This window comes from Squalius cephalus, assembly GCF_949319135.1.
Source record: "Squalius cephalus genome assembly, chromosome: 12".
NCBI classification, from domain to species: domain Eukaryota; kingdom Metazoa; phylum Chordata; class Actinopteri; order Cypriniformes; family Leuciscidae; genus Squalius; species Squalius cephalus.
Genome location: NC_137133.1, coordinates 27,246,337 through 27,272,704, shown reverse-complemented (window position 1 = coordinate 27,272,704; position 26,368 = coordinate 27,246,337). Strand labels below are relative to the sequence as shown.

General features: G+C 36.4%; 1 protein-coding gene across 8 annotated transcripts in view; it reads right to left on the bottom strand.

The window, feature by feature from the left end:
* Positions 1-26,368, bottom strand: part of fam49a (family with sequence similarity 49 member A) — a 40,416-nt gene that overhangs the window by 728 nt on the left and 13,320 nt on the right. Inside the window, exons 1-12 of one of the 8 annotated variants that reach the window (XM_079889344.1) lie at positions 21,130-21,227; positions 20,906-20,981; positions 8,646-8,700; positions 4,697-4,777; positions 2,229-2,350; positions 2,004-2,109; positions 1,765-1,901; positions 1,565-1,642; positions 1,337-1,453; positions 643-722; positions 226-352; positions 46-116 (exon numbers count right to left, since the gene is read on the bottom strand). In XM_079889344.1, the coding sequence (XP_079745470.1) occupies positions 46-116; positions 226-352; positions 643-722; positions 1,337-1,453; positions 1,565-1,642; positions 1,765-1,901; positions 2,004-2,109; positions 2,229-2,350; positions 4,697-4,766 (908 nt within the window). In that variant the 5' untranslated portion in view covers positions 4,767-4,777; positions 8,646-8,700; positions 20,906-20,981; positions 21,130-21,227. Of the gene's footprint in view, positions 1-45; positions 117-225; positions 353-642; positions 723-1,336; positions 1,454-1,564; positions 1,643-1,764; positions 1,902-2,003; positions 2,110-2,228; positions 2,351-4,085; positions 4,165-4,696; positions 4,778-8,645; positions 8,701-9,576; positions 9,868-20,905; positions 20,982-21,129; positions 21,228-26,368 lie in introns of those variants that run through there. The other 7 variants (XM_079889342.1, XM_079889338.1, XM_079889340.1 and 4 more) reach the window with 7 other exon arrangements.

Below are 26,368 nucleotides of genomic sequence, written 5' to 3'. Positions count from 1 at the left end.
TACAAACCATAGTATCTGTCTTTAAGAACAGGAAGGGAAACTTACTTGAGGGCATTAAGGAGACCTTCAACATTATCTGCTGGTTGATCTTTTAAGACTTTAATGCAGCCTTTCATCTAGAAAAAGTATGTACATCACATATTATGGTGGAAAAGTCATTTTAAACACAATCAAATGTGGAAAAATGTTTTGGTTGATTGAGAAAATATGAGAATGTAGACTTACATCAATTTTTGAGGATTTGTTGAAGGCACCGTTAGGATGCACATGGTCATAGAGGATAATAACCCCAACCATCACCCTCATACAAAACAGAAGTGTATCTTCACTGTTGAACCGACTCGTGTACTCTCTGTTAGCAGAAGAAGGGCTCATTGTTACAATGATATACTTCAAGACAGGCATTTCACACCTTCAGACAAATTAATTTCCATGATCTTTCTAGTTGTCAATGCTTAATCAACAGAAAAGCATACTTGACTGCCACCAAAAGAGTCACAGACTGATGTTATCAGCAAGTTATTACTGTACACAAGCAGCCACCAATAGCCGTTGAAAACCATTTTAAATTTTAGAATAGAAATTCCCATGATTTTATTGGATTGTTTTTAAGGCATCTGATAAGACATATGAGGTACTCACGGTGTCTCCAGCATGACCTTGCATACACTTGCCATAGTGCTCAGGCAGTCTGTGGTGTTCTCAAGAGGTAATGTCTTATTCTACAGAGAAAAGAATCATAGGAATAATTCAAGCAAACATTTTAATGCATGCATATTGATTATTATACACTACCGTTCAAACGTTTGCGATTAGTAAGGTTTTTGAAAGAAGTCTCTTATGCTCACCAAGGCTGCATTTATTTGATGAACAATACAGTAAAACAGTAATATTGTGAAATATTATTATTTAAAATAAATGTTTTTTTATTAAAATGCAATTTATTTTATGTGATGGTAAAACAGAATGATTTCTGAAGGATCATTTGAAAATTCAAATATAGTGCAAAGAAACATTTGTAATTAACAAAACAGAAAACAGTTTTCCTGCTTAATATTTTTGTGGAAACGGTGATACATTTTTTCAATGAATTCTTTGAAAGTTCAAAAGAATCGCATTTATTTGAAAATAAAAGTCAGAGTAAAAGTTGATCAGTTTAATGCGTCTTTGCTGAATAAAAGTATAAATGTCTTTTAAAAAATGATTGACCCCAAACTTTTGAATGGTAGTGTTCTACAGTATTTGTGAGGGAAATTAAAGAGCTAAAATTGTGACTGTAGAAAAAGCGAGAGAATGAAGATGAAATAGAATGTAATAGAAGGACAGCAGGCAGTACCTCCGTCACAAAGTTTGTTGTTGCCGTGCTCAGGGTCTTCAGCATAGGTGTGGCTTCAGCATAGAACAGAGACATTCTGTTTGCCATTTCATTATTGACCTCATTTTCAATATCAAGCTTGATACAGGAACAAAAAAACAAAAACAAAAAAACACACGCACATCAACATTGAAATTGCAGTTCACAGAATATTGCACGTCATGTCATGACTCATGTTCCTGCACTTACATTCATGTTGTTTAATCTGTTTCGACTGATTGTTCTTCTGTAGTAGCTGAAGTCGTTCTGGATGGCTGGAATTCTCATCTAAACAAATTACACATTTTAATAAGCAATTCCCAGAACAGAGCAATCAATATTTTTTTGTTTTGTTTTATTCCCCTAATATGAAAAGTGGTGTGTGACAAAAGCATTGAATCAGCTGGCACCTTAAGCTCATCAAAGCGGAGGGTGAAATGCAGGATTTCAGCGAATTGTTTAGCAAGGGCCTGCTCCCTCTCCAGGTGCTGAGTAGGAGTGTACGGCGGACACGTCAGAGACTCCAAAAGGCTTTTCAGTGCTTCCTCTACATGAAAGATAGGAGAGAGGATACACAGAGCTTACGTTACATTTTTACTGGTCAAGGAGAAAATATGTGGCTATAGGCAATTCTAAATGAATAGTGTACCTAGTTTCAATGAAAAAGCATAGAACTTCTTTAGGCGGATGACAAGGGGACACACAGAGTTCCAAGCCCTCTCCTGAAGGAGCATGTCATTAGGATTCTGTATTGCCTAAAATGACAAACAAATCACATGATTTAAAGTGGCATGAGAAATACAACCCACAAAATGCTTTAAACACAATTGATTGACCCACAAAGAAAAAGCAGAAATATTACAATCAGACGTACATCTCGTATTTCCTGACCCGCCCCCTTGTAGGCTTGCAGGCCGGTCAGGATGCTCTCTGACTCCTGGAGAACAGCATTCACCTGGTTCCACACCTCTCTCTCACAGTCTGTCGGCTGTGCGTCTGACACAAACAAACTTCATTATGCACTGCCAAACACTATTATTACATGCAATGGATTTCACTGCATTAGATATAATACCAAACCAAGTGGCATTTGCAAATAAATGGAGGATAGAGCTTTTTTAGCTCTACATATCTCCAACAGCCATTTTCACCATCTCATTTTTAGTAGGTCTGTAACCAAGTCATTATTTATTTGATTTTACTCAGTTAATCTCCAGTTCACACAGGTGTCCTAGAATAGTAACCACCACTAAATTTGACAACCAGAAAGTGGCCAAATACTTCAGTTTTTATCAGCACATCATTTGTTTTAGAGTTATAGGGCCAGATTTACTAAACAGGGCAAATTAGCATGATAACGCAATGCCAAAAAAGCACAGATGGGAGTGGAGAGTTCTGCGCGTGATCTACTGATGACACGCAAATTAAAGAACACAGACTGAGTCAGATCATTTCCATAACGACCAACGCAATCTACCAAGAGCAACGCAAATTAGCATCTGGTTTAAGACATGCCATAGTCAATTAACCTAGCATGATTAATTTAAATACTCTCCTACCATAAATTGTGTGTCTGAAAGGGAAACTCCTACAAATGTATATGCAATAAGGTCAGCCGCAAAAATAACCATGTCCACGCCTTTTCTGCACTAATTTTTCACTGCGTGTCTTTAGTAAATCCTGACAGTAGTTTGGGTTACAATAGGGACAATAGGGTTTGCGCTGGCGCAAGCTGTTAGTAAATCTTTTTGTCAAGTTTTGTCTAGTGAAATGTTTTGCTTTTTCAGGTGAAATGGTTTGTGTTTGTCATTTTTCTTTAAAATAAATGACACTTGGTTTGATATTTTGTCATCTAATGTAATGTAACATTCATACATTAAGTTGCGGCTTAAGCACCCAAATATTTTTAGGGGCACTGTATTGTCACAACAAAAACAAACAAATAAATGTGACATTTGCATATAAAAAAATATCTGCTTTCTTTAAACCAGAGATTCCCAATAATTTAACATTTCTCAGAGACTTCAAAAGTAAAGGTTTATGAGTTATTGCCACTGAATCACAATAAAAAAGAAAAAAACACCCCGACTTCAGTTAGTTCTCTCTCAAAGCTAGCAAATACTCAGGAAATGTTGAACATTTTGGGTAAAGCTCTGTTCAAAGTTTATGACAGAAAAATAATCAAAATCCAATGTTTAGTGTAATATAATTGGGTTTGAGTACATAGTCACACAGGATTTAAATGTTTACTCGATAAGTATACAGAGGGCAAGGATTGAAAGTTCTGAGATTTCAGAAAGACAAAAACAGAGACCAGAAAAATATCACAGAACAAGCAGGAGCTGCAAAGAGTAAGGAGATCATTTAAAGAGAATGGATCATGCAACATAGACATACATAGCCATGTTGGATATGGGGTTAGTTACAAACACTGATTGGTAAGTCATGCACATTTAGGCAGCCAACAACAAATCAGATTTTCAGAATCTTCTTTGTATTTGCAATCCGAGTTTTTTTTAGAATTAAAGACTTTATGTAAAAAGATGAGAGATGCAAACATATTGCCCTCATCTGCACAAAGCATTTGCACATGCAAAAGCATTGTGAAGCTCTGTTTTGCTGTTGCGTTGTGACGAGCAGATTTTCAAGAACAATTCTGACAATGGTACTTGCAAAATGTTAGTAGCTGGAAAAAGTGACAGACACCAGGCCAGGCAAAAGCTCTGCTCACTTTCAAAGTCAAGGAAAAAGTTTGGCCCCTGATCAAGCTCTGTGCAAGTGAGCACTTTTAACAGATTCCCCATTGGTTTCTGAAACAGAAAAGCAAGAAGAGAAAGAGAAGAAAAAAGGCAGAAAGAGAGAGAAAAAGAGAAAGGTGTTGCATGTCAAAGACAGTAATCACGAAGTCAAGCTGAGCGTTAAAGAGTGATTCTCATGCTCCAACATACAGAATTCCCTCAGCTTCTCATGGACAAATTTGATTTTTTTCACTTTATACTTTGAGAAATCAGCACATTTTTTTGTAGTTAAATCCCAGGATAAGCTTTTAGACAAAGTGTCAGTGCAACTGCTCTGGGCTGCGTTTCCAAAAAGCATTGTGAGTTGATCATAGAACAATTGCCACCATGCTCTCTACGATCAACTTAGGCTAACAATGCTTTTGAGAAATGCAGCCCTGGACAGCAGGAAGCATAAACTTTCACTACAAAAAAGCAAAGAGGGAAAACTGTCTCATAAGAGCTTTGAGACCATCAATTCAGCTCCTCCTGCCACTGTTGGGGGAAAAAACAGCTGGTTATAGAGTCTTGCCAACCCCAGACTCCACCTCTCCTCAAAACTTACTTTCAAAGTCCAGGAAAAAATGTGGATAGTTCTCTATTTCCCTTGTAAGGACTTTTAGAAGATTACCCATTCCAGCGAAACCTAATCAAGATATAATGATGAAAAAAATAAATAAATAAAACAAATGAATCACAATAAAAAAAACAGTGACTTCATTAACAATATAGCGAGAATGGTGAGAAATGCAATTAGAGCTGTAATATACTTCTTGTTTAACAATAACTCATCAGAAAATGTTTCAGTAACATGTTCTAGAAAATCTAAGCACTCTAAATTGGCACATAACTGACAGATAAAAGGAGTATGCTGGTACTTCTAACTATTTTTTAAATGCAACGTGCATATGTAAAAAACAAGCCTTTTAATAAACACCAAATAACTGAAAACAGGAAAAGCATGTAGCACACAAGAGACTTAAGACATTGTCAATTTTACTTTGCTCTTCTCATTTGTACTTAAGAGATTGTTCCCTCACAGCCAGAGAATAAAATAGTTTGTTGTAAATGCTGTCATTTCAAATGAGGTTATAACAGCTGTTATAAATCACACTCCAGTATTGTTATTGAGTAACTGAGATGCTTCATCATTTCAAAGTTCTAACTCTACTCTATTATAGCATATATATCATTATGCAGGCAAGCACAACAAGTGCATACTATAAACACATGATGTTGTCCACATGTTGCGAGAGCTCATGGGAGTGGAACGGTGATATTAGTTGTGTCCCAAATGACGCACTATACACTATGTACTCAACCGTGTAGTGTATGTAAGGTTATTTTTTAATCCAAATTTAGGTCCAATAGCCCTCCCCCTCCCGCTATGTAATTAAAGCTGCAACAGTTGAGTGCATGAAGTGTCCAACATTCCACACTGGGCCCGGTCCTAAATGGCATCCTAAGCACTCGCGGTCTTCCTACGAGTCCGCAATTTTGTGATGTAACGCCGCATTGACTGTCAGAAAGAAGACTGCTCCGGAGCTCGCTTCAGTACGGGCTCGGCAAATATGCATATCGACGCGCTCGTGACCACCCTTCTGAAACATAAATTGCCAAAGGGACACCCTAAGGTCTCATGGACTTAACGGACACGTGCACGAGGCAGCCATTGTAAGTTGACAAGACATATGAAGTGTGCCATTTGGGACAGTGCCTTAGTTTTTTCGGTTAATTAAGTGCATCATCCGGGTATTTAAAATGCGACTTGTCTTTTTCTTTTTGGAATTTTAAATTTGAACACTACACGCACTATATATACACTGCAAAACAGCATACAATAAAGCAAAAGTATGTGAATTGGGATGCACCTATCGTTTCTGTCAGTGCTACAAATCATTGCTGTAATGCATTGAAGTCATCAGTCTTTTCTTCTCTATAGGCTTTATGCTGAACTTCACATGAATAAACAGGAAAACAGTTCTCATCATTGCATCCGCTTGTCAGAGAAAGTGTTAACAGCAGTATGAACTGACGGTGACATGTACAGTTATTTTTACCGTTGGCGTTTTATGCGATTTAAATATCAAAATGTTACTGAGAAGAAAAATAAAAAACTTTTAGATATCAACTTGCATATGGGACGGGCATCGGTTATGCGCATTTTTTCTCACTCCTTTGAAGGTATCTCGAGTAAAACAGCTCTATATTTAACAAAGCACATAAAAAGACCCAAACCAGAAGCAATGTGACCCGTTTTACAGATTAGAGAAGTTTTTTGAGCATAACCCCTATTGTGACGTATAAAATGTAGGGCAGGGCTTGATTTTATGCATTGGAAATCGATTGAATCGTTGCTAATTGCTGCGATCTCGTGATTGACAGGCTGGAGGGGAGGGATTATTGTCATGCCCTCACACTGGTTCACATCAAAGACTAAAAAATTATGAATTTGAAAAATAATGGGCACAGATAAATAATTTTTAACAAATGCTGCAATTTCTTGGTGACTTAAATATATGGCAGTGTCTCTTCACTGCTCCAGCAGAGGGAGCAAGTGCTCACTATAATAATATCATCATTATCTGGCAATAGTGCCAGTGAATCTCAGCTTCTAACAGCAGATGTACAGTAGTTGAGACAAAAACTTGGCACTTTCATGAATCTAATCTTAGCTAGGATATTTACTAAATTGGTGGTTGAGTGTGTAGCACATCTATCAGTAAGTTAAAAAAAGAATAAATAAAAATAAATAAAACCGCAACCTCTTTTGAACAAAGTTACATACTTAAGTCAGTTTGATCCTCCAGATGCTCTTCTGCGCAAGAGGATGTGAAGACAATACCGTTTCTGCTGTATGTGGTTAACCGCTACACATGAGTGCAGGCGATTCAAACAAGCTTCCTGTCAAACCTAAAGTGCTCCAACCATCAGAAACAACTGCACTTGCAAAAGCATGAGAAACCGTCACTTTGGTGGCTGTGAAACAAAGCGGGCACAGAACAGTCTGGCCATTTCTAAGCCATGTCTGTGTGTGCCCAGCATTATGAACCCTATTCATTATACAGAGTGAATCATCACAGTACAACATGCACAAACCCAGCACTCTCTGCCCACATTCTAATCTGCATATTAAAAAACATTACAAATGCATCTGAAAACCCATGCACACAGGCCTTGACCTGCATTAGTAATGAGGTGACCTTATGTTGTAAAAATGTTGGAGGGGCCTTGGCAGTCGTTTGTGCAGTGTAATGAAAACCAATTCAGTTTGTTCCTTGACGAATATTTCACAAGTGCTCTTACATGCTTTTGAGAGCCAGTATGGAAAAAATGTGAAGTGTGAGGGGTACGAGTACATGTTTTATACCGGAATAACCAGGAAAGTTGGCGAGGGAGTGTCACACAAAATAACTTCCTGTTTAAAGAAACTAGAGTAAAAACAAACGGCCTAATTTTAATAATTGGTGCAGGATTTAGTTCATGATATTAGTACTAGCTGCACGTGCATGGTTTTAAAATGTAAACAAATGTTTTTTTGTCACAGGATGCAAGTTGTCACAGGTATAAGAGATTTAAAGGGATCGTCATATTAGTCCACCCAAAAATAAAAACTCTGTCATCATTTACTCGCCCTCATGTCGTTCCAAAATTGTATGACTTTTCGTCTGCTGAACATAAAATAAGATCTTTTGGAGAACATTGTGAATCAACCAACAGAGGAGCCCATTGATTTCCATTCTATGGCCAAAAAAGAGAGAGACATTTTTCAAAAGATCTTTTATGTTTCATAGAAGAGAGACATTTATACAGGTTTGGAACTAAAAGAGAGTGAGTAAGGTGCCAGAATTTTCATTTTTGGACAAACTCTGCCTTTAAGTTCAGCCCAGCACTGGGTGTACATTAACGCTGAGACCCCCATGGCTCCTGGAATAAGATAAAATCAAAAGCGTCTGTCCTTCGCAATTAAACCATGTATGCTGCAATTAAAGGCCATGCGAGCAGAACAATAATCCACTTTATCCGTGGCTGAAAAGACCTCTGTTAGCCTCTGCCTGCTGAGCAGCTCATAAACAGCAGTAAATGAACTTTTGCATCTCGGCTGGGCTTAAACAGAGCTTGGTCTTGCTCAGGTCCTGCACACAGCCGCAATACTAACAACCTCACAAATTACTGGTTTATTCACTTCCTAATGGGGTTCCCACAGTGAGCGTGTTTGTGTTTATCAATTCCTCATGTTACGAGAGGCACCGGCCTACACTACTACAACACTTCCTGCTTTGTAGAGGCTAAACACCACTGCTCTCATTCAGAGTTTACAGCAGTTGTTTATTGTAATAACGTCTGGCTGTTTCTAAGCTCATTTGCTTACACAGAACGGAAATGTTACATACTGAGTTTATTGAGCCTATGCAGTCACAGCAAACAAGCCTAATCGAAGTGTAATTGTGACTGTAAATCTGATATTGCCGTTATTAACATGATGCCTCTCAGGGAAGGCTGTTCAGCGTTACCTTTTCTGGAGGAGAATGTATGCTTGCTTTTAGATCATCCACTTGATTCTTGATTCTGAAAAACAAAACATACAGAGCCAAATCAGTCAAGTTGTCTTGAATGAGGGAAACAAACCACATATTTTGTATCAATTTGACAGGATAAAATGTAAACGGTAATTCAACACGCAAACTGTTTCTCACTTTACAAGCATTAGATAAAAATCATCTCACTATAAAGGTGTATATACTGCAATCTAGTTTGAATGCACCGCTCTCTTGTTGGGGAAACAAGTCACTGTTGGGGGAACAAGATTGCAATGTGCTAGATAATGATTATAAACAAACAATGACATGAATCAGTCATTTCAATACATTTATCATGGATAGCTCTCTGAGATTTAAAATGCACTTCACAGCTGTTTTATGTTAAGTGGGGGATTAAATATCTAGAGAAATTTCAGCCAAGTGTAACTAATGACAACCCAAAAACACTGGAGGGCAGGAACCATCAGAGACACTCTCTAAAGAGGCTCATATGCACATGACAGCAATGCATACTGTTTCTACAGCACCTTTCTACAATGTGGTATGGTTATCATTGGTTGTAAAAATCTTTCAACATATCACAGACAAATCATAAGTGCTTATGTAGCCTACATCTTCAACAGTACGGAAAAGGAAAAGAAACAACATTCACACAACATAGCAGCAGCAAGCAAAGAATGGCGAAAACCAAAAAAACTTGTCACACAAGTTAAGCTGCCAAATTAAAAATCCATTTGTCAAGGAAAAAGGAAGCTGCCTTCATGATAAACTCATCTACAAAGCAGGTCTCTATAGAGCTCCCCTGACAAAAGACGGGCTGATATCAACATGTGTTGACCTTTTTCCCTGCGAAGGCTTGAAATGAGCTTTCTTTCCTCCTTTGTCAGCACAAACTGATACTCACGGTCACCCTCCCACCAGACGGCGTTCTTGTTACACGTTCTTTCCTTGGTTTTCTTTTGAAGATTAAGATCACTGATCCCAGTTAAAACAGCGGCCTCTTCTGCCCTCACGCATCGCAACGGTGTTAATAAACCCAGACCTTCTAACAGACAGATAGAGAGATAAAGAAGTGCCTCCCTCTGGCTCGACTCCCATCTGTCAGTGTGCATAGTGCTCACACTCGCCACCCCCTCCTCAAACCTGAGGACAGGGCATGAACAGACCCCACGGGGACTCTGCCATGGAGTCACACGCCCTTATATGGGCATACGACTGCTCAACGCATGAGCCGGATGAGTGGTCTTCCCTTCCCTCCTCCTCTGCACCTTTCACTCACTAAAGAAGTCATCACTGTACGCCTGTCTTCTCCATGCTCTGCAAAACCAGTGGAATTTCTGAATGAAAAACACCATGATAGACAAATTCTTTCTGTGTTTTTGAATCAACTCCATATTATTTCCAAAAAGTGCACACTATCTTGGTAGGATCTTCTTTAGCCCACGATGATCTGGGTCAAAGCAGCATGGGGATATTTTATCTGTGGTATTTCCCTCTCAGCAGGTCCAGTTATTGGAATCAGGAAAAGAGAATTCCCAGAGAATAAACATGTTTTTCAGAACTCACAATGGAATTTTCCAGTGACCCCAATTACACAAGCTGCACTATGCTGAATAGCAGTTATCATTTGAGATTAAACTGAAAGTATGAATCAGGGAGAATCCCATAATTCATATTTATGAAATATGAGAATCTCTGCAACAAGCAGAAATTCAAAGATTGCGTAAATTGAAGAAAAAAAAAGCACTGAAATAACAAGACCTGTGGAATGTAATTTTTTTTAATGATGCATCACGAAGTTGATGCCAATGATTCTGCATCGAAGCATAAAAACAAAATGATTTTTAAAAAATGTAATGAAGTTGGCCTAGTATAAACACAAAAATTATTACCGGCCATTGGGAGGTGTGGCAAAAAATTAGTTTTATTTATTTTTTACAAAAAGAACATGCATTAATGAGAAAATAAAGTGCAGTATATGCTTGAAATTAGGTGTTATTAAGTTAGGTGTTATTAAGTGCAATAATACATGAAAACAATCTCAATGTGTTACTCGCGCTGAATGACACACCCAAAGCACGCACACAGAAAGCTGCTTCTCTACACCATGCGATCCTGAATTCAGTTCTCTTTAGAGGCCTATTGCGCTAGAACGGTCAGCTACACAACTCTACACCAGTAAGCTGGCGCAACATGGCTGCCGTCGCATCATCCAGGTGGATGCTGCACATTGGTGGTGTTGAGGAGATTCCCCTCTTCTATGTAAATGCGCTTTGAGTGCAGAGAAAAGCGCTATATAAATGTAATGAATTACACAGAATTATTTCAAAATATTATTATTTTGAAATAATTATTTTTAATAACAAAGATATAATAAAAAAACTATATTGTGATTATTAATATAGTAATTGTTATTAATAAAGGAATTGGAGGAAAAGATGCATCAATAATCGTTTTATAATCTAATCGTGAGGCAAGTGAAGATTCACACTTCTAGAAATAACATTCTTTCCAGAAAAGCTGGGCTGCCACACACACATGCATAAATCTGCCAGGATGCCAACAATCTCCATGACAACACAAGGACTATTGCACTGCAAAGCACATTTGAGTAACAGCTTTCCTCTGAGGCAACTGCAGTATGATGAACACAACGTCCTGACCTATAATCAAGGAGGGAGTGAAGTCTGCATCATTCTTGGCTGAACTTAACATGGAAGGTTTTTAGATGATCAAAACTAGATCACATTTTTGGATAAGTACATCATAAATTCCATCACATACTTGGCATTAGTTAAAAAAAAAAAAGGTTTCCCCATGAACATCAGAAAAGAAGTTTAAAGACTCCATTCGTCCATGTCTTTAGAGTGCCAGTCAGGTTCCAGAAGTAAAACCTTCATTAACTTTGTCCATAGGGAAATAATGATTACTTATAAACCTGTAAAGACATACTTACTGTGAGCTATAGAGTTGTTAAAGGGATAGTTCACCCAAAAATGAAAATTAGCCCATGATTCACTCAACCTGAAGCCATCCTAGGTGTATATGATGTTCTTCTTTCAGACGAATACAATCTGAGTTATATTAAAAAATGTCCTGTCTCCAAGCTTTATGAGAGTGAATGGCTAGAGGAAATTTGAAGCCCAAAAAAGTGCATCCATCCATTATAAAAGTAATCCATATGGCTCCAGGGGGTTAACAAAGGCCTTCTGAAGCAAAGCCATGCGTTTGTGTAAGAAAAATATCCATATTTAAACCTTTATAAACTATAATCACTAGCTTCCGACAGACGGCCGTACGCATCGATTTACTGTGGAAGACTAACCCCTGATCCGACGCACAGCGTAATGACACACACGGAAGCTCAGAGGAAAGAGCAAAACAAAACACTGGTCGCAAATTAGCCATTTTGAAGAGAAATGTCGGAGGATTTCTAAATAATTGAAGAGGGACTTCAGTTTGTTGCACAGCCCTATTCGTTTAAACCGCAAGATACGTTTAAGCTTACGACACTCCTACATCCTACGTCAAACATGCGTCACAGGTTACTCATGTGGTGCAAGTCGACTAGCGTAGTATACAGTCGTCTGGTGGAAGCTAGTTATTTTAGATTATAAAGTTATAACTATGGGTCTGCAAAAACTCCTGGCTTCGCTTCAGAAGGCCTTTATTAACGTAGATTTGCAGTTCAGAATCAGAACCAGAATGAGCTTTACGCACACTTGGAGAAAAAACACACAAGAAATTTATCATTTTGTGTCAATATGTTGAATTTTGGGGAAAAATCATACCCTATATATTGTATTGACAACTCAACAATTAAATAATTACTAGGGGTGTGATGGACACTTATCTCACAAGACGAGACACGAGATTGGGTTCACGAGAACGAGACGAGATTTTTGCACAATATTTTATAGAAATCCTCAATGACAAAGTTCATGACTGGAAAAATAGTCTGCAGGTGCATTTTGAAATGTTTTAACAAATAATGTAATTTCAGTTCTACTTTATGAGTATAAATTATCAAATGCATTGAAAGACAACAATATACAAGCACTGTAAAAGGTTTTGCCACATACACTGACTGGCTTTCCTCCTGTATGATTTCACAGGTGTCACTTCAGACCTTTCTGTACATTTATGAGCTTCCAGAACTTCTGATTGAGGCTGTGTGAGACCTCCTGACTGAACTCCTTTCCAGAAATTGAACATAGGAATAAAATACAATAACAGTTTTCTCTTAGTCTTATTAAGTGCAAACAATAAATGCAAGTGCAACCATAATCAAAGTACTGTAGTGCACAGACTCTCTTTATAATTGTTGTGAAATAGCAGTTTTATTTTGCACCAGCAGTTATAGGGTTAAAAAGGCCGGGTAGAGAGAAATGAGCGAGTGAGTGGCTGGTGGGTTTGTGTACAGTTGTTCTTGCGTTCCGATTAAAGGTTCAGAAAAGGAGCCACCCTTGTCTGTCTTTCTTCAGGCGTTACAGTACTATCTCAATATTCAAAGTACAAACAGAGACCAAAACAGACCAGAGCCACAAATACACAGTCAAGAGATAGGTTTGATATTGGGAGACAGGCCTAATTTGCGCGCATCAGGGAGCTCATGTTTTACTTTCACTTGGGGATTCGCGATCGTACGTACTCTGTGTAAACAGAACGGCGGTGCGAAAAACATTTATCACATCGTTACGCGATCAGTGAACCGTGATTCCTGCTGCACTGTGTGCGACTGAAACTCATGCTGGATGAGCAGAGCAGACGTTTAAAATAGTTTTTATTTTTATAAAAACAGCAAAACGACAGTGGCGGCGGTACTTGTAATGTAATGTGAATGCAGCGGTGGCCTATTCTGTGCTAATTTCACCCTCACGCTCCGTTATGGCGATGCCAGAAAACACAATTCCTGGCTGCATGTTAATATCCATGGATCACTGGATCTTTGGTAAGTTGCAAGGAAAACTTATCGAGTCCAACCTTTAGTTTAAACTGATAATCGTTAGTTTTACTCACGTTTTCTCAGTTTACCCTATTAAATCCAGTCATGTAGCAGGCTCTTTTGCCACTCGGTCCAGCGGGAAAATAACGTCAATGCATACCCTCTATAGAGTCGGTTTCCCTATATATATATATATATATATATATATATATATATATATATATATATATATATATGGGTCATTCCAGAATTGGGGATACATTTCGAGTCTCCCAGATAAACCTTCTTTTATTTAAATAATAAAAAACTTTTTTGAATCAATTTTGAATAATAACACAAATTATATTACACTATCACTAAAAATAATGCTTTATGTATATTTAGGAATATAATTTAATGGGGAAATATTAACTAAATGACTCCCACTGCACCTATTATTGACTGTCTCCGCCTCCTGATTCATACTTTCAACTTGAATTATCATGAAATAATTAAGTCTAATTTTCAAATATTTTTTTTGTTTACTCTTTTAAGTTATATAAACAATTGCATAGAATATATATTTTCTGTATTATTTGTAATTTAATTAATAAATAAATAGATTTTGTGTCTGTCCCTATATTCTGGTCAACTCTGTTACCTCTGTTATAAAACAAAAAAAAAAAAACTCCAAAGCATTTGTAGAAAAAGCATGTGACTTGCACCAAGGGATGTCACTTCCTCTGGTGGGAAACTCTGGAAAAGCGTGAAGTATTTTATTATTCTTCTCTCATTAATTTGTACAAAATGTTTAGTATACACCAATAATAGATTAATTATTTGTCAAATATATTATTGTGATATTGCAGTGAATCTCTCATTCACTTTTTAAAAAACGACAATATGGTGAAAACCCATAAAATTATGATTTTAGACATGCCATGTGGTATCTGGTTTGAGGTTAGCATTTTGAGATAAAGCACAAAATGGTGGAAAATGTCAACTCTGTTGTCGTCAACTCTGTTATCAACCCACATAAATCAACCCATTTTGTCTGTAACAGAGTTGACAGATTTTTACATTGATGTTCAGTTAGTAAATTGATGTTCAGCATTAATATTTTAAATCTTACAAGTTTAAGATCAGCAAATATTTAAAATGTTGAATTTAAAGTGCCTTCTATGAAAATAAAAAGGTTTAACAGAAAAAAAAAATCATATTTTTTTGTTTTCTTTCTATACTTGAAATGTACCCGCAATTCTGGAATGACCCACATATATAAAATCAAAAATTTTTAATAAGTAGTTTTATATTTCTACATCGTTAATATTTAGACTATGCTGTTCGTAATGATTCATGGGATTGTATCTCTAAAGCCGATAAGTGCATAGTCTTGTACCAAGTTAATATTTTTATCCGATTTTCAAGTTCTTTTTTTTTGCTTCAAAGTTTGTAATGTTATGATTCACCTCATAGATGGTTGGCTGGGTTCATCATGACTTAGGCCTATAACTCTTTAACAAAGTCCTAAGAGAGAAATGAATGGAAAAAATAATTCCAACACCGCTAAAAAAAGTGGACGGGCACTGTTGCAGTATCGTAGCTTTGAGGTCTTCTAGGTAGTAATATAGTCTCTTTCAGCAGACATAAACATTTGGGTAAAATGGACCAAAAACAGTTTTGAGTATGACACATTCAACACCTGTAATACCAAATAGCAAATAATGTTCATCCAAGCATTGTTATTGTTAACTAAAACGATTACAAATCGTTCTAATTTAAAGAAATCTGAAATAAAATGAATGTTATAAGAAAAACTTAAATGAGAAATGCTGTCTTGGCAACTAAGTTGAAGTCCTAAAATTACAAAAACTAAGATAAAAACAAATTAAAGCTAAACACTAATATAAAAAAACCTAGCCTATTAAAAATGTTAAAAACTATTAAAAATTCTAAAAATGTAAACATATAATAACACAAATTTTCTCAAAACATTTTTATCCAGTTAAGTTTTTTTTTTTTTTTTGTCTCAAAACAAAAGAAGCTCAAATATACACCAAATGACTCAATATCAAGTACTAGAATCTAGACTGAGGAGCTGGGTCCATTTTTAAAAGCATTAGACTCTGACCAGCTGCTAACCTCCAGGACAAAGCTGTTTGACTGTGAGAGGCAGATGGGCTCTTCAAACGACGCAGGCCAAATGACCAACAGCATGAAATATTCAAGCAAACAACTCACAGTTCCCATTCTCACTTGGCTGACACACATAGCAATCTAACTACAAATAGACAAGTGAGATTAGTTTAATAGTGTCCCAGCAATCATATCAGTGCAAGAACATAACATGACATCTGTTGACAAACTGTGGCTGCTGACTAAAAGATGGATTACTTGACTTGATTCTTCTACTTACGTTCAGCAGCACAGTCAGAAGCAATTGTGATGAAACAGATGGTGCTCTGTCACAAAAACAATGTCTACACCATGAAATTGTAGCACCAATGACTGGACTTTTAGATGATGACATCATGGGTCTAAAAGATCTTTGTTGTAATCATGAGGCAAGATTAATTTACGTCTATATTCAAGGATATATTTTATTTGATGTAGGATAAATGGGCAAAGACACATGTAAAGCCTGCTTATAATTATCATCATGCAATGCTATGTAAAGGTAGGAAAAGTTGTCTTACGGGTAGGCTATCAATTTCTGATATCCATTCTGCACATCATTAGAGCATTGGCAAAGTGTTTTAACCCAGACATAAAGGCAACACATCAGCCATTCAAGAAGCTCTTAAGAGCCACTGCCCTCAGTTCATCCAGAGGTTAAGATGCATGAAGAGTCAATGAAGTGTAAAACTTTAAAAACCACCAAAGAAAACGAGTGTAGATGGACAAAAAAAGCAGAAGGAAACAATATGGCTTCAGTGGCTTCAAAATACAATGGCTTCAGTACAGCAAGTGAAAATATTAACTCAGTCTAATTATTGTTACATACATAACAGGTCTTTCCCCCTTCTAAACTGGTAACATGCCAATGATAACATTTTGAAATGGGCAGGAGTCGTCTTTTTTTTTTTTTACAGCAAGTAGTAGCAAAAATAGACTGGATGGCTAATCTCAAAAGAATGTGATTTTAATGATGGGCCAGTTCTGGGATTTGAAGTATGACTGAGGGGGGTTCCTGCAATCCTGTTTCCTTTAAGAGCACTGTAAACTGACAAGCAGCTCACATAAAACAAACACAAAACGAATTAAAAACTTGCCCACCCTTACATAGCCAACACTAAGATTACAACAGCTGTATCAGCTAGTCAGTTAACTATGCTGTCACAAGAAAATTCACAAATATATATTTTCAGGAGCTTACTAATGGCTCATTATTATCTCATTATTGTGCTTTAACACTTAATATAGAAGCACTTATTATCTTTGTTTTTAACAGATATGAAAATCTCAAGATAGAAAATAATAAACTAAACATTTCATTCATAAAGTATTTGGTTAAATCAATACATGGCTACTTAATATATAAACCATTATACAAAATTGCTTGTGATGCCTGTGATGTATTTTTGTCATAAGGCCCACACCTACAGGTAATTACCACTAATGCACTAATTCTTTTGACAAACCAAAATGTTGATGCAAGGTTTAGTGGTTTGGTGTTTTACAAACATTCATTAGACAGGCCATACATCACACTTTCCATTTGTACCATTTTATTTTATTAACCCTCATGTGGTCTTCGGGTCATTTTGACCCGGAGAAGATTTTCTTTTCCCCAAAAATACTAGTTAATGTTATCGCATTGGACTGAAACTTAGTGACTCTGTTCCCAAAGGGTATAACTACTTCTCAAATGTTTTTTGAAAATTTTCTTACTTTTTTTGCGGGGGTTTTGATACCTTGTTACACTTGTGGTCTTCCCGGGTCAAAATGACCCGCCTATAAAAAATAGCTTATAAATCACTCATTATACCATATTTTCACCCAATCTTGGATTCAATCTTTTTGTCAACTTGTTCTCTTTCAATTAGGACTGGTTTTATATTTATATTTGCATCTAATTAATCGTAGGCCTCATTTATTTGACAGTAGGGATCTCATTTTTTGAGTAAAAAAAACATTATTTTTGAATAATTTTGGAAATATTAAATGAAATCTGAAGAAAATTGGCACTGTTTATCACACTAGTCTACTTTAATATTTCACTAGGAATTTTATTTTGAAAAACTTTTATTTTGTAAAAAATGGTACATAGTCACACTTGTGGTCTTCCCGGGTCAAAATGACCCGACTATAAAAAATACTTATAAATCACTCATTATACCATATTTTCACCCAATCTTGGATTCAATCTTTTTGTCAACTTGTTCTCTTTCAATTAGGACTGGTTTTGTATTTCCATTTGCATCTGATTAATCGTGGGCCTCATTTATCTGAGAGTAGGCATCTCATTTTTTGAGTAAAAAAAAAATATTTTTGAATCATTTTTGGAAAAATAAAATAAAATCTGAAGAAAATTGGCACTGCTGATCACACTAGTGTACTTTAATTTTTCACCAGGAATTTTGTTTTGAAAAACTTTACTTGTGTACAATATGGTACAGAGTTACACTTGTGGTGTTCCACTGGGCCATTGAGGGCCATTGTGGGCCATTGTTTCAATGGGCCATTGAAAGTTAATGGGAGAGACCAATGCAAACAATGAATGGAACAACACAAAATAGGTATCATTTTAAAGCTTAGAATCTCAGCTTTTTAATGCATCTAATCACTTTGATCAACTCCTAACGAGAGCTGAGTTATCACTCTAAAACAAGAGTGTTCCCCCGCAGGCGCCACCTAGCTGCGAAATAAATAATCATAATATTTATCAAAACTGTTACCTTGATCAACTTAAAATAGGTGTCATTTGAAAGCTTAGAGTCTGAAACTTACAATGAATGTAGCCAGTTTGATAAACTCCTAAGTAGTGCTGAGTTATTTGCTGATAAATAGAAAAAAACAAATTCATAATTTATAAACTACTTTTTTACTACATTCAGCAATATGTCAAATACATCATACAGCTCAGATAGTCCTGTGTCATATGTCATTTGAAAGGTCTCAATTAGTAGAATACAGCAAGCATAATTGTTTCAGGCTTTTTTCTAAACTTGAGTGAGATTTTTGTAAAAGAAGCCCTTCAAGAGACCCATGTGTAAACCATACATGGATGATGGAAGTTTAGACACATTTCCACTCGTAACTTCATGAAACATGATCCGATTGTGGAAAATGACACATCATTATTTACAGCAGATGCTTACAATTAAAATGAGTCCAAACTCAACATAATCCATCACTCAGAACTAAAGATATTCCTCATGGAGTTCTAACACAAAAAATACTACAGACACACAGACTCACATAGCCAAGCAAGGTAGCTTAGACTTGGCCTTTTTACTCGTAACTTCATGAAACATACATCGATCATGGAAAATGACACATCGTTATTTACAGCAGGAGCTCACGATTAATAAGAGCCCAAACTCAATATATTCCATCAACAAGATCTAAAGATATTCCTCATGGCGCTCTAACACAAAAAATACCACAGATGCACCTAGCCAAGTATATACTCATGAAGCTCTCACGTTTGGTTTTTGCTCATAACTTCATGAAGCATGCACAGATCGTAGAGAAATGTACATCATTATTTTCAGTAGACTATCACAATTAAAAAGAGCCCAAACACAGCACAATCCATCACTCGGATCTAAAGATATTCCTAATGGAGTTGTAACACACAAACCCCCACAGGCGCTCACAGAGCTTTGAATATAGATGTAGCCTAGCACTTATGTCGCGTTTTAACTCGTAACTCAATGAAGCATGCATAAATTGTGGAAAATGGCACATCATTATTTACATGAGATTGTTAAGATTAAAAAGAGCCCAAACTCACCATAATCCATCACATGCTCATATGTGTACATAAACAATGAACATGCTCCTGAAAATGTTTCAGTCTCTCCCATTCACTTTCAATGGCCCATTGAAACAATGGCCCTCAATGGCCCAGTGGAACACCGCAAGTGTAATTCTGTGCCATTTTGTACAAAATAAAAGTTTTTCAAAACAAAATTCCTGGTGAAAAATTCAAGTACACTAGTGTGATCAACAGTACCAATTTTCTTCAGATTTTATTTAATATTTCCAAAATTATTCAAAAATAAAAAAATTTTACTCAAAAAATGAGATGCCTACTCTCAAATAAATGAGGCCTACGGTTAATCAGATGAAAATAGAAATATAAAACCAGTCCTAATTGAAAGAGAACAAGTTGACAAAAAGATTGAATCCAAGATTGGGTGAAAATATGGTATAATGAGTGATTTATAAGCTATTTTTTTATAGGCGGGTCATTTTGACCCGGGAAGACCACAAGTGTGACAATGTGCCATTTTGTACAAAATAAAAGTTTTTCAAAATAAAATTCCTGGTGAAATATTAAAGTAGACTAGTGTGATAAACAGTGCCAATTTTCTTCAGATTTCATTTAATATTTCCAAAATTATTCAAAAATAATGTTTTTTTTACTCAACAAATGAGATCCCTACTGTCAAATAAATGAGGCCTACGATTAATTAGATGCAAATAGAAATATAAAACCAGTCCTAATTGAAAGAGAACAAGTTGACAAAAAGATTGAATCCAAGATTGGGTGAAAATATGGTATAATGAGTGATTTATAAGCTATTTTTTATAGTCGGGTCATTTTGACCCGGGAAGACCACAAGTGTGACAATGTGCCATTTTGTACAAAATAAAAGTTTTTCAAAATAAAATTCCTGGTGAAAAATTAAAGTAGACTAGTGTGATAAACAGTGCCAATTTTCTTTAGATTTCATTTAATATTTCCAAAATTATTCAAAAATATTCAAAAATAATGTTTTTTTTACTCAAAAAATTAAATCTCTACTGTCAAATAAATGAGGCCTACGATTAATTAGATGCAAATAGAAATGTAAAACCAGTCCTAATTGAAAGAGAACAAGTTGACAAAAAGACTGAATCCAAGATTGTGTGAAAATATGGTATAATGAGTGATTTATAAGCTATTTTTTTATAGTCGGGTCATTTTGACCCGGGAAGACCACAGGTGTTATAGGGTTTTGAACACCACATGAGGGTTAATAGACGCTCTAACAAACAACAACATGATGTTGATACTGTATAATACAGAGTAGGAACATTAAGACATAAAAGTGATCTGGACTGGAGTATCACTGATCACAAATATAGTGCCACTTACTGTATGCAATGTGTCAGCTTCACACACAGCTACAGAAAACCAGGTGAGAAATAGAGCTTCCTCTGCGATAACAACCCTGGAGAAAAGTAGCAAAGTGAGCTTACTTTACAATGTGTGGGAGTTCTTAATCTTTTAATGCTCAGTGTGGTCTCTGAGAAACACCAGAGTAGTGCAGAAAACACAGTGATAGAACACCACACAATAGCCTCAAAAGTCTAGCCTACCCAATAACAGTGTAGTAAAAACAGCCATTTCCTGTCTGTCTCCACAACAAGTCCATTTGCTGCAAGCGGCTCATCACTAGTGGTTTCTCTCCATTCTGCTGTTGTTGAGATAGCATTCATAATGGAGAAATATTACATACTAACCTCATAAGGGGACATCTAAACATAGCCAAAGAAAAATATCAGATACTGTAACAGATATAATGAGTGAATCATCAAAATACTCCCCGTCTTAAATCAATGCTTTAGCAACTTGCTTGCACAATTTCTGAAATAAAAAAGACTTCAATACTAATTAAAACATTTGTACTTGTACACGCGTGCAAACTGCACTCCCAAATGGTGTTTGTGTAAAGCATGCTCATATGGGGAGCTAATCTGCAAAAAGGCTGCAAAAACACAGTATCACACCCCACGCTCAGAGAATGTGTAGCAGACTACAGACAGAACCAAGTGCTGTGGCTCATTTGCACTCGCAACATTTTATATCACGATTTTTATTTAATTAATTGTGCAAGCATATCCGAGTATAAAACACTGGTACACACACTAGGGGTTAACCGGATCGTTGTTGATCCTTACGGACGGACCAGGCCCCACGGTTTGGCACGCATGTGATTTAAGGATCAATTGCAAGTTTAACTGCAATAGAGTGAAAGGTTATCATTTGCATGTTTTGTCTTCTAGTTTACACATTCAATAGATTTTAAGTAGTGGTTTAGATTTTAAACCACAAGAAGAGGCGAGGGAGAACTTAACGTATTGTTAACTTAACGTATTGCGTGCTGTTATCTGAATTACGAGCCGAGCCAACCACGTTACGAGCACCTCCCGACCTCCCAATAATTTTTGAAAACGTTTAAAAAATTCGGAGAGTCGGCCCGAATTTCACCAGCGTATCTGTCCCCTATTGCCAAATCATACACAACCACGTCACAGGCTAGATCGATGGGGCTATACCTCAGTGGCAGCAACCATACAAGTGTGCGCATACAGTCACACACACGCAAACACTTTTCTCTCTCTCTTGCTCAAGTTTTTGTGTTGAAAGGAAAGACTACAGTTCTCTGCTTTTCAACAAATCATTTGCACACACATTTCTGTCATTTCTCTATCTGAAGCTAGTTGCCTGCAACTTTGAAAGCTCCGGTCTCTGTATTTAGCGTGAAAGCTCACGCGATTGCCGCCGACTCGGGATAAAATTCGTGCAGGACAGTAGTGCCGTGTACCAGCTGCTTTGACACGATTATTAGTTTAACTGACTCGTAACGTGTGCAATATCTCACGACCTCCCGAGTGTCTGAACTCGCACCGTGTACGCCCGCCTTTAGATAGCGAAAACTCAGAATTGATTCCTCTTTCGTGTCCGCAATGCACTTGGATGGACACATACTGTACACACATATTATGTCAGTCAAAATACCCGTCTCGACAAATATTCTCGTAAACACATTCGGTTATGTCTTAAGTGAATGAGCTGAGAAAGAAATCGGATGTGTATCATACTGGATCTGTGACAGCAGCCTATAATACCTGAAATTGTCTGCCATGTTAATCAAACTACAAAAAACAGCTTTAACAAATATTAATCTATATTAAATTTATACAGTGAACATAGTATTATTTTACATGTAATTATTACAATTCTGTACCCGAAATGAATACTACAGCTTAGGGGTGGGTGAAAAAATCGATTCTTAGATGCATTGCGATGCGGACGTGGACGATTCTGAATCGATTCGCAAATGTCAAAAATCGATTTTCTAAAAAAAAAGAGTTTTTTTTCTTTCTAATAACGTAATATTGACGGAACGCAAAAGGCGGAACTCTAAAGCAGACGTGCAGTGCGCGGACAGTCTGTGGTCTATGATGGCTGAGCGCCAAACGGCAATTTCATTGTTACCTATTTAGTATTTTTTGTATGAGAGCTGCTTTCTGTATTTAGTTTTCACATCAATATGCTGTAAACCGATCTGTTATACGTACGTTATACTGCAATGCCAGTCACAAAAAGTTACATTTTGACTGTGCTCTCTGCAGATGTTCATTCACTTTTTTTGTATAAGCTGTTTTTGATTGTGGTATACAACAAACATTTCAAGTCATAACTCTTTATTATTTAGTTGTGTATAAGAGCGGCTTTGTATGTTACTAATTATTCAGAAAATGCATAAGTCCACAAGCATTATATGAGAGCTGCTGGTGCATAATTCTACATTTTTGAACGAAAACTGTTTGTGAATTTGCTACAGCAAAATGTTTTTTATGTGAAGGATTATATTGCTCATTGGAAATAACAGGAGGATGTTGGTTAGAAGTCTATTATTAAATGCTAGAGATTCAGAATATGCTGTTATAAGTTTGTATTCATTTACTACAAGTACGCTGCTAGTACAGCCACACATTTATTTTCCTGCTGGTTCTTTGCAATGTTGGGACATATGCTGGCAAATGTAACCACCCCTACTACAACTAGACCTTATTTTTGTAACTTTGTTATTTTGTATTTATCTATTGTCTTTTTACTGTCTGTTCACTTGCCTTTAATAATGTTATAACTTTATTAGTTAGGCTAGTAGTTTTTGCTGTGGTATTGGTCGGAGTACTTAAAGTGAGCTTTAAGTAATAAATGGAAACAAAGTTATCCACCCAACCCCAAAAAAATTTCTTGCTGATCCGAAAAATGATTCGATCCGTAATATGATCTGAACCGTGAGTTTTGTGATTTGACTAGTACACACAAAAACCATGACCATGCAAAGGGCTTGTGCGGCATAACAACTGCTGTGGGAAAAATGTGGAAGAAATCATGGAATCTAGTCATAAAAATGGAATTAATAGTATAATGCGGAATGTCATGGAATTTGGCAAATATTGGATGAATAAACCAACAGTAGTGCTGTACAATTAATAAAATATGGACAAGTATCTGTAAATATTATATTATTATTATAATATTATGAAGTCTGCACGTTCTGCATTTCTCTGTGTAAATGAGTGCCGCAGTTTCATCTATACTACACATTCTTCAAGCACACGTGACACTCGTCTCACTATATGAGGTCACTTCACCTGAACTTCCACTCCAGACTCGGTCTCAGAATTCCCCCCACAAACATTTCAACATTTTGTTTCATATAAAAATATCATCATATATAGGCTACACAAACTCAGAGGTCTTTACAACAACCCATCAAAATAAAATTATTTGGGCATTATTTGGTTTAGCTTGAAGAAACTGTGACTAATGTACAGTAGAATATATTTCTAAGTAATAATTAGGGGTGGGGGAAACATCGATTCACGCTGATTTTTATGGGCTACTGTACCTGAAAAACTTAATTTGTAAATATTTTTTCTATTGTATTTGTCCTATTGTTTGTAATTTTGCTGCTTTGTTCCTATTTTTAATATAAAAATAAAATGCAATTGCCTGCCTTGCTTTATTACAGAAGACTGCCAGTCATGTGTGTAATGATTGCAGTCGGCTTAATAATAATATTGGGTTGACTGATTAATAAAACTAAATCAATTCCAAGGTTCAAATTTAATTCAGTGGAATTTTTTTCTTCAAGACCCACCTATTCAACTGTCTACCACAGTTAAATAGGAAAATTAACACAAAACAGTAAAACTAGAGTCAAATCTATGTATAGCCTAGCCTATATCGAATCGAAATTTGATTCAAAATCAATAATAAACTTTTAATCGAATCGGGAGGTACCAAAAGATTCCTACCCCTAGTAATAATAATAATAATAAAGTTAATAAAACTTTATTTTTTAGGACTATGACATTTTTCATCCATGTTTTAATTTTAACAGTAAACTACTTTTTTGACAAACAAGTCGTGAAGCAATGATTTTCATTTGATTACATTTTAAAATATGCATTAAGCTGAGGTTTTATGTCTTCAGTTGCTGTCTTCATGTTTCAATTTTAATAAAAAAATATTATATTGTTAAAGTTTAATGAATTCAATTGATCAGACATGGTTTTTGATTATTTAAATTTAAAGAACCATTAAAACAGAATCCAGAAAAATTAAAAACAGAAAACTGTGGGAAAGAATAAAAATGGATTTCAAAGGCTACCATGTTAGTTCTTGTCATGAACACTGTGTCTTTAACTTTACCAGCCATGTCTACTTTAGACAATTACACTACACCCTCATACTGTTTGTCAGAACACCTACACTTCATAGATTCAAATAGCATATAACTTCAAACACAGTTACAGAATTGTATCAAATGCTCAAATAATGTTTTTTTTTTTTTTTTTTTTAAAGAACCTGCTTTCAAAACTGTAATATAACTTGTGTTTGCAACTACAAATTGATCCTACAGCTTGCTAACTGCACAGGGTGGTCTAAAGCACAATAAAATATTTAGTGCCGACCTAGTGCAGAAAGGTCAGTGAGCCGTGCACAAGTACATTTTGTTTGCTTTAAAAAAGCTCTCAGAACACCACAGAGCTTAAACCTGCTTCTTAAACTGACATCTGACACATACCATATCAGATGTGAAATTCTGCATCAGAAGACTAAAAGCAAAGGTCTGTCATAATAATGATTTCTTCAACCAATAAACTCAAGAGAATAAAAGGCTGAAAGGCACAAGGGATGCTCCACCCTGTATAACATAACAGAGACACCAAAGGGCGAGACCTCATGGTTTCATCCATTTTTAAAGACTTCTCTGTTTTGACTGTGTGAAGTACAGCAAACCTAAAATTGGGTTAGGAGAACTGTGCCTCCCTCAGGCTGCAGCAAATGTGACTGAGTCTTGAAGGAGACTGGTTCATTTTTGCCCCTACATGGGCACTGGTGGGCGGGAAATGTGGCAGGAGGCAGGGCGACATAAACACTGCCACAATGGTTGCCTTGCTTCCTCTGCCGTAACACTGTGCTCAATGGGGTCATGAGGGGTGGGGCAACACTTCCAAAACAACGCATCCCATTCAAACACCACATGTGAACCTCTGGTCCTAAAAGTATGAGTGTTTATAGTGTCTAAAGAAATTTAGATCCTTCAGATAATGGCTTCTCTTAATTAAAGTACGCAAAACTTCATCTAGCCAATGTTGGCATTTTGGATTATCGGGCAGAGGAAAGAGTGTTAGAAAACAAAAAACAGCTTCAGTGCATAAACCGCTGGGGGTTTGGTATTCAGAGGCGGCCTCCGCAGCCCATCATAAAGCGTGTAGGACTTAGAGGCGTACAATTCTTCTTACAGTCCGC